Source organism: Acartia tonsa, chromosome 6 (genome assembly GCF_053477335.1).
Source record: "Acartia tonsa isolate MP-2025a chromosome 6, ASM5347733v1, whole genome shotgun sequence".
Classification (NCBI taxonomy): domain Eukaryota; kingdom Metazoa; phylum Arthropoda; class Copepoda; order Calanoida; family Acartiidae; genus Acartia; species Acartia tonsa.
Window position 1 is genome coordinate 12,505,430 of NC_137265.1, and position 17,045 is coordinate 12,522,474.

Here is a 17,045-nt window from a genome sequence, read left to right on the forward strand (position 1 = left end):
GGGATTTTTCACAAAAACAATTTTGCCTCACCAGCTGGCATCGATCTAAATTTTTTTAAGAATCTTCCTGAGGATGAAAAGCAGTATTGAAAATGCAAACAAAAACCACTAAATGAGATTTTTGTTTTGGGGATTCAGGACATTTGGGATAAGAAAATATCTTGGCGGCCGTCCAAAAGAAACAAAAGTAGAAAACGTAAATTTCTCAGCGGCTATTCAAGATAAACAGCTGAAATTTTAGTTAAAGATTTCCTTTTCCAATGAGCATTCATTCATGATTTTCTGTATATCTACTTCTCTTTCTCTTTAAAATTTTCTCCCCATCTTGTTATGATTACAGAACATCTGCTTTATAATAACTCACTTTGTCAATCTACAATTTTTTGGTGCTTATAAGGCTAAACGTTTGCAAAACGCCCAACAGACAAACAACCAACATTTTTTGTACGGGTGCTGTGCCTAGTTACTGGTTAACGGGCTGTTTAAATGATAAATAGTATTTTATCAGTTTATTCCTGTTATGCATATTAGCTAAAGTTGTGTGTATCTTGTAATCTTTACATTTTAGCAGAAAGGGAGGGGACATTCGACTAGAAATCATACTGGTACCCAAAGTTTTATAAACACACTCTTTTATTTGTTGGTTTTAGAACTTCGGGTACTTTTGCTTAATCCTAAATGGCAATGTCCAAACTTTGAAATAAATAACTTAAATCTACAAAAGGGATAATTTTACTTATTGTCATTGGTGTTTCATATCAGTTTATCGCCCATTATCTTGTCCCTCAAGATATCTGAATATTAACTAATTTTAGCCAAAGTTGTGTATATTATAATCTTTGACCAATAAGAATGACAACTTCCATAAAAGCGAAGCTAAAAAAATATGTAATAGGAAAACGAACATCTTTGCTAAATTATGTTATAATAATTCTAGTGCTTATTGTGGACGTACTTACATTTATGGTCAGGGAGTAGGGGAGGGGACAATGGGAAATTAATTCAGTTTAAGAGTTTTCAAAGAAAGACCATGAAATCCAGATTAATCCAGAAAATTTGGAGGAAATTGTAAAGGGTGAATTAATTTAATTTAGAAAACTATAAAATAAGAAAAAAGTGGCATAAAATATGCAATCATTTGAAAAGTATACTACCAGTTTATTAGACTGACGTAACCATTCTGTAATTAATTACTAGAAAAATCTCTCTGGAACTCGTTTAACCCATATTTCTAGATTTTAAGTGCCACTATACACAAGAATTAAATTTAGGTTGTTAGATTAGGGTTCTTAGAATGTATATTACAAAATATCACAATAAAGTTTTTATCTATGAAATGATATTTTTTGGATTAATATTTTTTAAACCAGCCATATCATAACAAATTGATACTCCTCTGCTATATTCAAAACTAACACAGCAAGTAGCGGCATTTCATGCGCTAGTTCCCAAACTCAGTCAGAAGCTGCTAAATTCTTGCACATTCCTTTTAAGCCTAAAAATTGAATTGATTTATGGTAGTGATTTTAGAGTTGCTTGACTTTTAAATTTGTTAAAACTAAACTTAATTTTTAGGAAAATTTGAACATAGTAATAGTGTCTAACTTTTTACCTTTGTGACGTAACAAAAATATAAGGATGAGAGGGGAGGTGGGAAAGGAAACCCCTAAAATAGAGATGGATTTTTGATACGTCACATAAATAGTTAGACACTATTTCTAGGTTCGAATCTTTAAACTTTTATGTAACTAATATTTGAATAGACTGACAAACGACTTTACTATTAAAAAGTTTTGCTCTTAGAATTACTTGAATGAAAGTTTGAACATTTCATTACTATTGTTTCAGTTCATTATTGATGACGTTACAAGTGTAACAACTTTCAAATGAATATGCATTATCAATTCGGAAAAGATTTTAAAGCAGTGGCGTGCACAGGGTTTTGACAGAGGGTGTAGGAAAGAAGGTAGACGTACCAAATTTCAATATCGAGGAGGGTTGGGACGCCCCCCTATACCCCCTTCTGCACACACTGATGTTTTTTTACTCCATAAAAAGTGAATGTTTTTCATGACTTTTGAACAAGTGCTTAAAAAGAACAAGGATGACAGCATTTATAAAAGCTCAGCACAAAATTAACAAATTTAAGATAGATTTTATACCGTACTTGCTAATTATTTAATTTGACAATGAAAAAGTTATAGGGATCTTAAGAGATAAGACAATGGACGAAAAATTATGTACACACACCTAATTTTAGACACTGCCACTTATTACCACCCAATCAAAATTTAATAAAAGTCTGCAAAAATTTAAGCCTGCGAATGAAAGTACATTTTTGTAAAACTCTTAAATACAGTTTCGAAACTTTTCTATCAATAATTTCAATCTACAGATGGGGTAATTTATTTCTCAAGGGGGTCTTTACTTTTCGTCCATAGCCTCCCTGCAAAAATTACATTAACACAGACAAACAAACATCATCAGAGACAGACAGACATAAAGACAGACAATAAAAATGTATATTCGTCCATTTACTGGATAATAAAAGTTAATTGAGCATAAATAGAATATTGGGGACATAAAAAGAATATCAATAGATGTAGAATATATCAGGATATTATGACAGGGGAAAAATTGTCGTCAATTTAGCTTGCTAAAATGGAACTCGTTTTTTTGGTCAGTTTGTTCATCCAGTAGGAGAGGAGGGGGTGAAGGGAGTGGAAAAGGGGGGGAATCGTTTTTTAGCCTACTACAAGTTTCACTTTATTAAAGAACATGAAATTCTGATGTAAGATTCAAATAATAATATATCTACTAAAATAATATCTGAATATTATTAAGAACTAGAAGGACAACATTCATAAGTAGCAAAGCACGTTGTTTTTAAAACAAAGATACATAAAATGTCAACTGGCAATCTATAATAGCAGCTAAAAATATATATTACTCCTTGTCGAAAAAAACAGTCATCTAAATCTAACAGTTGCCAAATTAATTTCTTCGAAAACTGTGCGAATTGATGGACGGACGGACTTTTAACTTTCTAAAATAAGTTATTATATCTTTAAAGTCTATAGGCAATTCACCATTTACAGAATCTTGAATATTACTGTATCATATTTTACTTTTACATTGTTATATTGTTTCTGCTGCTCTACTTGCGGAAAACTTATATCTGTAGTTCTAGGAATCTTTAAATCTATAATACAAAGTAGAATGATGTCTGTCCGTCCGTCCGTCTGTCCCTTGAGAACTCGGTAAATACTGAACCAATCGGATTCTACTCTTCAGGGAACATACCTACTGGTCCTGTGGTGGTTTTAGACTATTTTCTTGGGGGGTGGGACACACCCAATCCCCCCCCCAAAAAAAAAAAATCCTTCACCAAATTTTTTTAAGATTATTTAAAATAGTGGTGGAGTGGTACTCAAGAGGTACTTAATTTTTACGAATTTTGCAAATTCACCGTTTATTCGTGAAAACTTGCCATCTATTCACATTTTTTCGGCTGGGTAGGTAATAAAAGATGTAATTATACCTCTTGGGGCAAAGCTAGTAATATAAAAAGGCTGATCTTTTTAAATTAGGGTCTAGGTTGAAATCTGAACAATCAAAAATTAAGGGATAAGGGTGATAAATTGATGCAAATTGATAAAAAATGGAACATTTGTTTGAAAAAGAAAACAACTAGTTGCAAATTTGGGACATTACTAATTTGGAACCAAAAAATCAAGATTTAATTAAAGTAGTCAAATTTGAGTCAACAAATAAGAAGGCAAACTTTTTAAAATTTGGACAAAGCCCAAATTGTGTTAAAATTGTGTCAAAATTTTTCCATGTTTCGTAATAAAAATGTGGGATTATCCATCTCTTTTTTAAGGGTTTTCTTTCCCACTTCTCTCATTTCCCTCATTTTATTGCGTCACATGGATCATTTTTGACACAATTTTAACACAATTTTGGCTTTGTTTAAATTTGCGTACTAGCATTATTTTATCATTATGTCACCTCCCTTCCTGAATAAAACAAACTTTTTGGGGGGGATGGGTAGGGTGTATGATGATCCACAGGTGAATTACAGAAATTAACCTTTCTTTTCAGTATTCCTAATCTAAGATAACATGACTATAGAATAATCTTTTGTGTATTATAATCTTATTCATAATCATATTTCATATTCATACTTAGACTTATATGAATTAACAGTATGGCTGTATTTGTTTGTCTGTGTTGTTAATTGCATTAATTGCTATCCGCTTGACCAATATGGCTCTAATTTACAGCAATGCTTTTTATATTTGACATTAACCGTTTATTTACTTCAAGGCGTTTAGGTGAGTTGCCGCTTATGAAATATACAGGGATATGGCAGTAGAAGAATTATTATTTTTCCCTTATTAATTAAAGGTGGGGGGGGGGGGGGGGAGAGGGTGATTGACTGGGTTATCTCGCACACATGAGAAGGCTTATAAAAACATCTATAGGTAATGAAGTACAAAAAATCATGGATGGACGAACAAACAAATGGAATTGTAGAGCAGACAAATGCGAGGATAAATCATATAAAAATCACAAAACCTTTCTAAACAAATATACTTCTTTGTCGTAAAAAGCATAACCGACAGACAGACAGACGGGCCAAGTCAATTATATACTTGGTGCTCATTAGTGCAGAAAAACCTCTCACAAAATTTAAGATGTTTATCTTGATTCGTGACTGATAAAATCCTTTTTCCCAACAGTTGAAGTGAATTATAGAGTTGCTTTGCTACTAAAAATACAAATTTATTGGTTTTCACAAATTTTACGGTATCTTTGTATGAAAAAGTTCAATTTTGAAAAGTTGAAGAAAATTTTGGCACTGCTCTGAATAAAAAATATTTGAGGGAGGGACATTTTATCTAAAGAAAAACTAATCTGCCTGAAATGTTGTTTTTTTCATGGATAAGACAATGGACAATCCCAAATTATGATAAACAAAATTATCCTTTTTGAATATTTTAAATAATTAGTTGTAAAGTTTGGATACTGAAGTTTTGTACAAACCAAAAAATAAAAGTTCCTAAAGTTTGTATGCCAACGAAAAAAAGATCTTGTTTTATAACCTTGTAAAACGGTAAAATTTACAGTCCAATGGGGGCGGGGGTTAAGGGGTGAAAAAAAAATGAAAAAGTTTGGACGTCTTTGAGTCCTATGTACCTATATATGGAAAAAGGTGGCTTAGATTAATTTCCATTATTCGTAACAATACTAATTATACGAATGCATATGTCCTGATAATAATAACTTTTAAATAGCGGAAAAAATGTTTTTTTTTTAGATGAACTATCCCCTCTAGGAAGTGAGCTGCAGTTGAAATGAACTTTTTAAATTTGAAAAAAGAATTTTGTATGAGAATGCATATATAGAGTAGACTGGAACAAAATACAATATTTTTAAATTTGAAAAAATAATTTTGTATGAGAATGCATATTAAGATATATAAGTTTTCCGGAATTTTAATGTTAGGGGGAGATTTGAAATCTGCATCAAATTTAAAGGATTTTTTGTAAAATTCGTTTTTTGTATAATTCTTTATCTAAAAGCGGAAATGCATTTTAAGTTAATTAATTTTGACCAATAGGATAGGTGGATTTTAAACTACCTGCGCTCTAAATGGTTGAATGATGTACGCCATCCAATCAAAGCGCAGATTTTTTAAATCCACCAATCACAGATGCCAAAATTAATTAACTTAAATTGCATTTCCGCTTTTAGATAAAAAATTATAGAAAAAACGAATTTTATAAAAAAAATCCTCAAAATTTGATGCAGATTTCAAATCTCCCCCTAACTTTAAAATTCCGGAAAACTTATATATCTTAATGCATATATAGACTAGACTGGCAAAAAATATAATATTTTTAAAGAACGTAGCCTAACTTTTGTTATTTTTTATAACCCATTCATGACGAGCTCCCAAAGTTCAAAGTTTTGATTAAACGGGGTTCAACAAAATAGATTTTTTCAATAATTACTCAAAAGAATTTAAAAAGTTACTTACTGTTTTTGTTCATCATTTTCTATTTGAAAAGGAATTTTGTATGGTAATGTATATATATATATTAGAGTGGCACATAATAAAATAATGTAAATCTGAAGAAGAGTTGTTTATGAAAATGAATATTCAGTTCGATTTAGTAAGCAAATTTGACTTTTCTATTTGATATTTTGAAAGAGGCTAGTGTAGATAGATAGATGGTGAGTTAAGTAATGGTAGATAGATAATGATATGTATGTATTTCCGAATGCATCTACCTTTCAACAAACTTAGGGTTGACAAATAATTTACTTTCAAAAAAAGGCCTTTTTAACATTTTAAATAAATCTAAGCAACATTGTTTTTTTCTAATACTTATGAATTTTGCTATTTGATTTTTATAATTAAATACTATTGAATTTCTATTGAATTTTTATAATTGATTAGAAATCAGAAAAACCATAGCTCTACAAGTCAATTAGTCAAACAAAAAAATATACGGAGGCTCTGATTTGGAATGGGGAGAGATAATGCAGATAAATAGACTAAAACCATTTCAAGGCATACATTTATAAAAAATACATTGGGTGATAAATTGATACAAATCTCTAAAGATTAAAAATATATCATTCATTTGTAGATAAAAATCATTGGTTACTTGTTGGAATTTTTTACGAATATTAAAACAAAATCATAAAAATACCAATTTTGTTAGCCCTGGCATTAGGACCATTTGGTCTAACAAAGCTGGTTTAAACCTATATTTTTTCATTTTAATATCCGCAAAAAGCTGTCTAAAATACGATGCGATAAATAACTATTAAAAGCCAGACCAATAGTATTATGGAAACCTGTTGCATAATCAGCTTTACTATTAAAAGTAGCAGTTAAACTTCTTCATTGTTCTGACAACTCTGAACAAATTTATTAAACAGTGTTCTTTCTCCATTATTTTATGATCTCAATTACATTTCAAATTTATCAAGAAAATTAAATTTTATTTTTTTTGGGGTAAAGTTGCCCTTAAAGTTTTTTATGACCAAGAAAGGAAGTAAGATTTAAAAGTACAAGCTCAAATAACACTGTTTAGTAAATTTTAAAAAGCCTTTAAAAATATTTCTCGTATTCATTCGAATCCGGTGGATAGGAACCGGTTCTCATCCATACGAAAAAACTATGTCTAGCATCGTATTATATCCAGCTTTCTACGAATATAAAAATGTACAATCATAAGATTAAAACCAGTTTTTTTAGCCGGTGTCTCCGGCACCTCGGGGCTAAAAAAACTAGTTTTAATCTTATAATTGTACATTCTATATCCGCGGAAAGCCGTTTATAATACGATGCGAGAAATAACTATTGTAGATCTTGAAAAAGCCTAAAAGTACACAAAATATTCTGTACAAAACAGGGCCCTTAATTAACCCACAACATCTAAAAACAACAAGGAATTTTAAGGGAAATCGCCGGTTTTTTATCTTACTCTGTTTTGAAACTAAATCTTTTTAAATATTGTTTTTGCTTCTCTTTATTCCTTACACCTTATGTAATGAAATTGAATTAAAACAGAGAAATTTGTGTTTTCATCAATATTTACGTTAATCTTTACTTGAATTGCATTTTGATACATTAAATTGTAATTGACAGTTATTTAATAGTCAGGGAGGGATGGGACATTGACATGACAGTTTAAACTACATCTATAGGCCATATATTTGAAAGAATTTAAATTTTCTACCAAGTAGTTTTGAAAACATCAAGACTTGAAAGTCATATTTTTTGGATATATGCAACATAAATGGCTGTCCTGTTTTCACAAAAACAACTTGATGACTATTTTGGTGGGGCCAAATTGGTTGCTATTTATTGTAATACAAAATTATATTTGTTAGATGTCATTCTTGCAACTTATGCTTACAATCAAACTTGTTTCATGCACTTCATGCAACTATCCCTTTGAAAATTTGTAAAATAAAAAAAAAATCCTAAGAGAATAATACCTTATAATCTTATCTAAAGTTTTACAAGAACTTTATTTTTTTTCGTTGATTTAAAAACGTTGGTTACATATTTTACTACATTTTGATGGGCTGGTTCCAAATGAGTAGATTCCAATCTTTTCAACCAATAAATTTATCTACAAAGGGTGGGTTGGGTAATTTGTTTCCCATCTTTGGGTGTGTATATCAATTTACTCATTATCTATTGTCTTATCCATTAAAATCCCTGACAATAATGCACTAATTAACATCAATATGTAAATATATTCGCAGGCGGCGCGCGTGCAAATTTTAGGAGCGAAGTTTATATTTATTAAGGATCTTAAAAAGACAATGGATCTCTGATTATGATAAACAAAATTACCCCTTCTTTAGACTAAAAATTGTTGGTGGGAAGTTGAAACACTACTTGTATGGAACCAACCTATACAAAAACGAAGTACCCAAATTTTTGAGGAAATGAATAAGATAATGAGGTCATAAACCTTGGGTATCAGTGTAATTTACAGTCAACCTAACCTTACCTAAATTGCCAAACATAAAAAGACACATTGAGGGAAACCGCCTGATCAAAAAGCATAACTTACAGCACCCTGTTATTGTTGCAAAATTGAGATTTGCAAACAAGAAACAAAATAATGGATCTAAAAATACTGGAGAAAGTATTTTGATTAACTATTATACCTTTGAAATATTGAACTTATTTTGAAGTCCCCCATAGATTTTTTTCTGACATGAAAGTTTTCTAAAGGGAGGGACAAAGGGGGTAGTTATACTATCCACTAACCTCTAATTTTCAGGGGTGCTTATTCCCCTTCCAACCTTCCCTTCATATTTCCTAAAGTTTTGCTCCATTTTGTTTATTCATCCATTTTCATCCATATCATGTCTATATAAATATTATTTTCTTTATTTTGATTTCTAGGATACGAGGTCAGGGTTACACATTCACAAATATTCTGCATTATTTAATTCAGTATATCAGAGCTGGATCTTTAAATCATTTATTGGTGAGCCAGATCGGGTTGAGCCGAATTTCAGCCAATCACAGCGCGGCATTTCATAAAATGCTGTGCTCTCATTGGTGGAAAGTTGGCTCACCCCGATCTGGCTCACCACTAAAATGATTTAAAGATCCAGCTCAGTATTCAGGGATCTTAAGGGATAAGGCAATGGACTATAGATTGTTGTTTATCCTCAATTATGACCAATTACCCCTTCAGTAAGTTAGATTTAATGGATAAAACGTTTTAGACTCTGTTAGTTGGTATCAAGATTTTATAAAAGTACCCAAAGTTTTTGAAGTTATGAGTACATTTATAAAACTTTGGGGACCAAATGCTCCTTTATGAGAACTGTAATATTTTTATGATTCACATTGAAAGTGTGAATAATCAATTAATTATACCAATAGTAACACGATGTAGGAATAATCCTACCATATTGTTGGTTAAAAATGGCAGTTTCTTATTGAGACAGCTTAAAGTGCCACCAAAAAATGACGTCATACGATAAAAGTGACCAATGAGAGGCCAGTATACATTTTTCCATTGGTCAATTAAAGTGTATACTCGTCTTTTATTGCTAAATTTCATTGTATGACGTCATTTTTTGGTGGCTTTTTATGCTGTCTCTTTCTTATTTATTTTACCCATATAATAAGTCAGCTATTAAAAGTTAAATTTCTCAGGATAAAGCTTTCAAATTAGTTAATGAAGCTTTTAGGTTTTTTGACCAAACTTCAAATTTTAATTGTTTTCATTTCTAGGTTGGCGATTGTTTGATTGTGAAAGAAGTTGGTGACAATAGGCTCGAACACTGTGGGACGATTCAATCAACCATAACATGGACTTCAACTTCCAGCCAAGTTGAAATCAGGTTCATGATTTTTAATACCTGTTATAAATTGTCCGCTTGTCATAGAAAACTTCATAATTTCAAATTTTTCCACCATTAATCTAATCTGAGACTGATAGGGTTAATTTGTTTTACATAAATGTGAATGTGCATCAATTTTATGTTAACTTCTTATCCATTAAGATAACTGGCTTGATTAGGTTTGAACAATTGAGTTTTAAATTTTCAATCTTAAGAATTTAACAACTAAGTTAATAGAAAGTGCCATAGAATAATAATAAAAATCATAAAAATAAAGCTTAAAAAATGGGTTTTAAAAGCTTAGGTTTGGGTTTATTGTAGTTTAACATGCAGGAAGGGCTGTATATTTTACCGGTAAAAAGTTTTATGATTAAGTTATCCAAACGTTTCAACCAATAATTTTAATCTACATTTAGGGTAATCTTGTTTATCATAATTGGGGTGGAATATCAATTTATCGTTAATTGTCCTATCCCTTAAGATCCCTGTGCTAATGTCTGGTTTTTCTAATAAGTTGTTAATGTTTTCTTATTTGTCTAGGCTCAAAACTTCTGGAAGACCATCTGTAATACAGGCTCAGGTATGGGATAGATAGATAGACAGATAGATAGATAGATAGACAGACAGATAGATAGATAGATACCTAAATAATAATCCTTCAGGTAGACCATACAGACTCAGGTATTGGATAGATTGATAGACGGATAATTAGATTTATACAGGCAGACAAAATTACAATTAACTTAAAACTTCTGGTAGACTATCTGTAATGTACATAATAGGTAACGATGAAAAGATACATAGATAGATAATTGGGTTAAAACTTCTGTTAGATAGATAGTTAGTAATATAGATAGATAGGTAGATGGATAGACAGGTAGACATAATTATAATTATCTTAAAAACTTCTGGCAGAATGCAGGTTCAGGTTAGAATAGATAGATAGATAGTTAGTTATATGGATAGTTAGGTAGATAGATATATAAATATTAGACGGATGGATAGATAGATTGCTAGATAATTGGGTTAAAACTTCTGTTAGACCATAAGTAATACAGGTATAGGTATAGAATAGATAGATAGATAGTTAGTTATATGGATAGTTAGGTAGATAGATATATAAATATTAGACGGATGGATAGATAGATTGCTAGATAATTGGCTTAAAACTTCTGTTAGACCATAAGTAATACAGGTATAGGTATAGAATAGATAGATAGATAGTTAGTTATATGGATAGTTAGGTAGATAGATATATAAATATTAGACGGATGGATAGATAGATTGCTAGATAATTGGGTTAAAACTTCTGTTAGACCATAAGTAATACAGGTATAGGTATAGAATAGATAGATAGATAGTTAGTTATATGGATAGTTAGGTAGATAGATATATAAATATTAGACGGATGGATAGATAGATTGCTAGATAATTGGCTTAAAACTTCTGTTAGACCATCTGTGATACAGGTATAGGTATAGAATAGTTATATAGATATTTAGTTGTTTGATAGATAAGTAGATAGATATATAAATAGATATACGGGTGAATAGATAGATTGCTAGATAATTGGCTTAAAACTTCTGTTAGACCATAAGTAATACAGGCATAGGTATAGAATAGTTAGATAGATAGTTAGTTGTATGGATAGATAGGTAGATAGATATATAAATATTAGACGGATGGATAGATAGATTGCTAGATAATTGGGTTAAAACTTCTGTTAGACCATAAGTAATACAGGCATAGGTATAGAATAGTTAGATAGATAGTTAGTTGTATGGATAGATAGGTAGATAGATATATCATTAGATAGACGGGTGGATAGATAGATTGCTAGATAATTGGCTTAAAACTTCTGTTAGACCATAAGTAATACAGGTACATAATAGATAAATAGTTAGTTATATAGATTGATAGGTAGCTAGATAATAATTCAAATAATTTAAAGGTTAGGTTTTAGTTGATACAGTTAGGTAATCTAGGCCGATTTAAGTTTGGCTATACTTACCTTTCCTCCTCTCCTTCGAAAGCAAAGTACCTAGATGCTAGATGGGCAACGTCTAATGAATAAGTCTAATATTTGGAAATATATTAATACTTTAATTATCTATTAGGTCGAGAATACCAGATCTACAAGTAGCACAGAAGCCCAGATAATACCCCAGCGGGGCTTACTTATCTATAATATTATATATATAGGTTGAGAATACCAGATCTACAAGCAGCACAGAAGCCCAGATAATACCCCAGCGGGGCCTTCTTATATCCTACAGGAAATATTACGCATCAAATTAAAATAAAAATATTTTATTTAAGAACTTTTATCCTAATATGTATGAAGATTTTCTACATCCTTTAAGAACTCTCTAATTAATGAAACGATTGATCTAAATAGTTTAGGAAAGCTTCACTTATGTCCCGGGAAAGGTTTATGGTTGCTTAATTCTAAATGTATGTCTTAAAATGGTTATAATCTATCTATTTAGGCCTTCTCTCATCCCATTTCAAATCAGAGCCTCTTAATGCTAAGGGCGCAGCTACTAATGTTTAATTTTGTATAAAAGTAGCTTTTTTACTTGACACCCTCCCCCCAAAAAAAATTTGCCAGGGGGTTGACTTTCACTGAATATAGATTACCTACAATTTTTTATTATAGTTTGGATTTAATATTTCTTATGAAAAAGAAATTGGGATTTAAAAATAAATATAGAATTTCATCTTATAAGAGAATTTTATTTTAATTATCTCTAGAGATTTTTAAATTTTATTTTAATTAAAACCAAACAACAACTTCAAATTGTTCTAATCATTTACAATTTATCAGCTTACAAAAAAAATGTTGATATTAAAATTTGTGATGTGTATAATGTTATTGTTAGACCTATTGGCTGCTCAACTCCTAAGAATTTAACCAAGGATCAGTTTACTGTTATCAACAGCACTCATGCCAGGTATCTATCTATCTAACTATCTATATATCTATCTTTCTATCTATCTATCTATCTATCTATCTATCTATCTATCTATCAATCTATCTATCAATCTATCTATCTATCTATCTATCTATCTATCTATCTATCTATCTATCTATCTATCTATCTATCTATCTATCTATCTATCTATCTATCTATCTATCTATCTATCTATCTATCTATCTATCTATCTATCTATCTATCTATCTATCTATCTATCTATCTATCTATCTATCTATCTATCTATCTATCTATCTATCTATCTATCTATCTATCTATCTATCTATCTATCTATCTATCTATCTATCTATCTATCTATCTATCTATCTATCTATCTATCTATCTATCTATCTATCTATCTATCTATCTATCTATCTATCTATCTATCTATCTATCTATCTATCTATCTATCTATCTATCTATCTATCTATCTATCTATCTATCTATCTATCTATCTATCTATCTATCTATCTATCTATCTATCTATCTATCTATCTATCTATCTATCTATCTATCTATCTATCTATCTATCTATCTATCTATCTATCTATCTATCTATCTATCTATCTATCTATCTATCTATCTATCTATCTATCTATCTATCTATCTATCTATCTATCTATCTATCTATCTATCTATCTATCTATCTATCTATCTATCTATCTATCTATCTATCTATCTATCTATTTATCTATCTATCTATCTATCTATCTATCTATCTATCTATCTATTTATCTATCTATCAATCTATCTATCAATCTATCTATCTATCTATCTATCTATCTATCTATATATCTATATATCTATATATCTATCTATCTATCTATCTATCTATCTATCTATCTATCTATCTATCTATCTATCTATCTATCTATCTATCTATCTATCTATCTATCTATTTATTTATCTATCTGTGTTTATACTGAATGTTGATGTTGCGTGATTTCAAGTATTTATCAACTTTAAGTTTCTAACAGTTCTGCCCAGAGGCAAAGGAGATACAAAGTATACAAAAACCTGCCCCTTAAAGCGCCTGTTGAGCACTAAACCCCCCCTTGAAATAATACCCCCTACTTAAGGGCAAGTTAGATTTGGATATATTCTGTTGCATTACATTAATTACCATAAAGTATGGAATTCTATTTCAGACCTGGTGATTTTTTTAGATTTTGAAATTGTCTTAATCAAAATTTTAGATTCTTGGCACAATATACATTTTTTTAGAATTAAAAAAATAATGATTATTAAAGCAACTCTATATTTGTCTCCTTTAACTATGGGTTGAGCATTTATACATGAACAACAAAAAGTATACATTTTTTTAATCACCTCTTTCTAAGTTTTCTCTTTTCTAATCTTACTGCATACTTCTGCCTGTTAGAGATGCCTTATCTACATACATATCCATCTATCTATATTTCTATCTATATTTCTAGCTATCTCACTGCATAGTTCTGTTAGCTAAGGATGCTATTTAATTATACTAACGGCTTCGTCCCTAGCCTCTAGGGGCTTTGCTTCAAGAGGTTTGATCAAACAAATTTTTCGTGTTTTAGATTTTAAAAAAAAAATAATTTTGGGGGAGTTTTTTTTTGGGGGGGGGGGGTTAGTCCACCCCACTATTTTAATCTTAGTTTTAAAAAGAAAAGAAATTTTTTTTTGGGGGGTGTATTTTTCATTTGTTAGGGGGGTTGGGGGTGTCCCACCCCTCAAAAAATAGTTATAAACCTTCCCGGGACCTATGAGAAGCTACCCTGTAAAGGAGAACCCGATCGGTTCAGAGGTTAGCGAGATCATTCGCTACAAACCAACAGACAGACAAACAGACAGGCAGACAAACAAACAGACAGACATCGTTCTACTTTGTATTATAGATATCTATCAGTCCACCTATTTATTTATTTATCCATCTATCTATGCCAGATAGAGATGCTTTTATCAAGTTACTCAAAAGAAGAGCATCACATATTTAAAGTTTAAATAAGGTATGGTTTCTTTATATCTTGTCGAATGAGAAAGGTTTTAGGCTATTTTCTATGATATTTTTTTCAATATTTTGTTTTTCAGGTTTAACTGTCGAAAGCCATATCTGTTCCAAGCTAGATATCTTACTGTTAACAAGATAGTCGAGTGCAGGTAGGAAGATAGACAGATAGATGGACAGATAGATAGATAGAAAACTATGTCTGTTCAAAGCTAGATATCTTACAGTTAATAAGATAGTCGAGTGTAGGTAGGTTGATAGATAGATAGATGGATAAAAAGTATCTGTTCCAAGCTAGATATCTTACTGTTAACAAGATAGTCGAGTGTAGGTAAGTAGATAGATAGATAGATGGATAAAAAGTATCTGTTCCAAGCTAGATATCTTACTGTTAACAAGATAGTCGAGTGTAGGTAGGTTGATAGATAGATGGATAGATAGATAGAAAGCTATATCTATTCCAAGCTAGATATCTTACTGTTAACAAGATAGTAGAGTTTAGGTAGATAGATTTATAGATGGATGGATGGATAGTTAGATAGATTTAAAGCTCTATTTGTTAACTAGATAGTCGAGTGTAGTTAGTTAAGTAGATAGATTGATGGGTAAATAGATTTTAGACATATAAATAAGCAGGTAAATAGATAGATAGGTAGCTAAAAAAATTGATATAATGAATATATTATTTTCGTGGACAAATGTACGTAATACAATAGTAAATATGCATTTTCAGTATTGCTTAGAACCGGTTATAATTCAGCGAGCGAAAATTAGTCGGATTCAGAGCCTTACTTAGAAAAAAAAGAATGATGGACATTGTACTGTGTGATTCTGTTTTTGTTTAGATTAGTAAATTGATCTGACTGCAAGAAAATATATTTATCTTTTCTCTGATCTTAAGTTTTAAATAAATCATAATATAAAAGTAGAGATTTGTCTCTGTTTGCCTGTGTGTTTGAATACAAACCTGATAAATAAACATCCTACCCAAAAGAAACTGCCCTTTGAAAAAATTACTCTCCTAAAAAATGGATTTTCAACCTTTCCAAAAAAAACCTAGAGGCGTCTCATGGTTGAATTTTCCTTAAAGTTATGTTTTAGATTATATTTTTTTTAAGTCAGGAGTTCTATGCATACCCCTGCATGGGCCCTAATCATACGGGACATAAACCTGCAGTGTCTTAGCCCTGTAAGGCCGCCATGTACCCAATATAACTAACCTAACCTTAAGTAATAAACAAACAAAAGAAAATCCACCCCTCCTTATTTTCATTTTAGTTAAATAAGGGGGGGAAGGGATATCTTTGCGGGTTCTCTGAATAAATGGATAGTTTTCATGGAAGCTTAATACATATTAGAACACCCTTTCTTCTAATAGCTAGGCCTCTAGGTGCTAGATGTGCCTCTGTCAGTACTTTTAAATAAATTCAAAATATGAAAAGAATAAAAAAAATACAGATGATGGTTCATTGAACGATTAGGTTATATATAGGTTCTAACTTTGTTTGTGAATTGGAAAGCAGATTAATACACAGGGAGGGAGGAGACATTGGAATATAAAATATACTGGTTTCAACAGTTTTTATAGATATTCTCTATTTCTTTAGCTTGAAACTTTTGGTGCTCTTATTATATCTAGATAATGCAAATTAACCAGTTTCAGTCTCCAAACTTTTTCACCAATTATTGTAACCTACAGAAAAGGTAGTTTTGTTTATCATAATTGGGGAGTTATTTGTATTAATTAATCATCCATTGTCTTATTCCTTAAGATCCCTATGAATAATGAACTTTTGAAGCCTAATAAAATTAGTTTCCAAAATAGAAATGAATAAGGGCAACAACAGGGAGGATATTTGATATAGCAAAGGCGGTTTCCTTAAATAAATTTATAATTAATATAACAGTATATTCAAAGGCTGAATATGTCTCAACTGTATTGTGATTGTTGAGTTTACAGCTACCATAGAAATATTGAGAGATGTTGACTAGGTTCTGATCAAGCATTGACATGGCATAGCTACAGGATGGATCACAAAAAAGTTTCATTTATAAAAAAAAGGATGACAACATCCATAAAAGCAAAGCTCTTAGAGGACAAATTAACATTAAAACTTATAGAATGCTAGAACTAAATAAAGATAATATAAATATATAGGTTTAAACAAAATTTTAAGTATGTTTTT

General features: G+C 30.5%; 1 protein-coding gene across 1 annotated transcript in view; it reads left to right on the forward strand.

Annotated features, from left to right (window-relative positions):
- Positions 1–17,045, forward strand: part of LOC145323272 (uncharacterized) — a 39,835-nt gene that overhangs the window by 8,417 nt on the left and 14,373 nt on the right. The window contains exons 5-9 of the mRNA XM_080165701.1: positions 9,791–9,900; positions 10,441–10,480; positions 12,103–12,174; positions 12,781–12,854; positions 14,943–15,011. Of these exons, the coding sequence (XP_080021827.1) occupies positions 9,791–9,900; positions 10,441–10,480; positions 12,103–12,174; positions 12,781–12,854; positions 14,943–15,011 (365 nt within the window). The remainder of the gene's footprint in view (positions 1–9,790; positions 9,901–10,440; positions 10,481–12,102; positions 12,175–12,780; positions 12,855–14,942; positions 15,012–17,045) is intronic.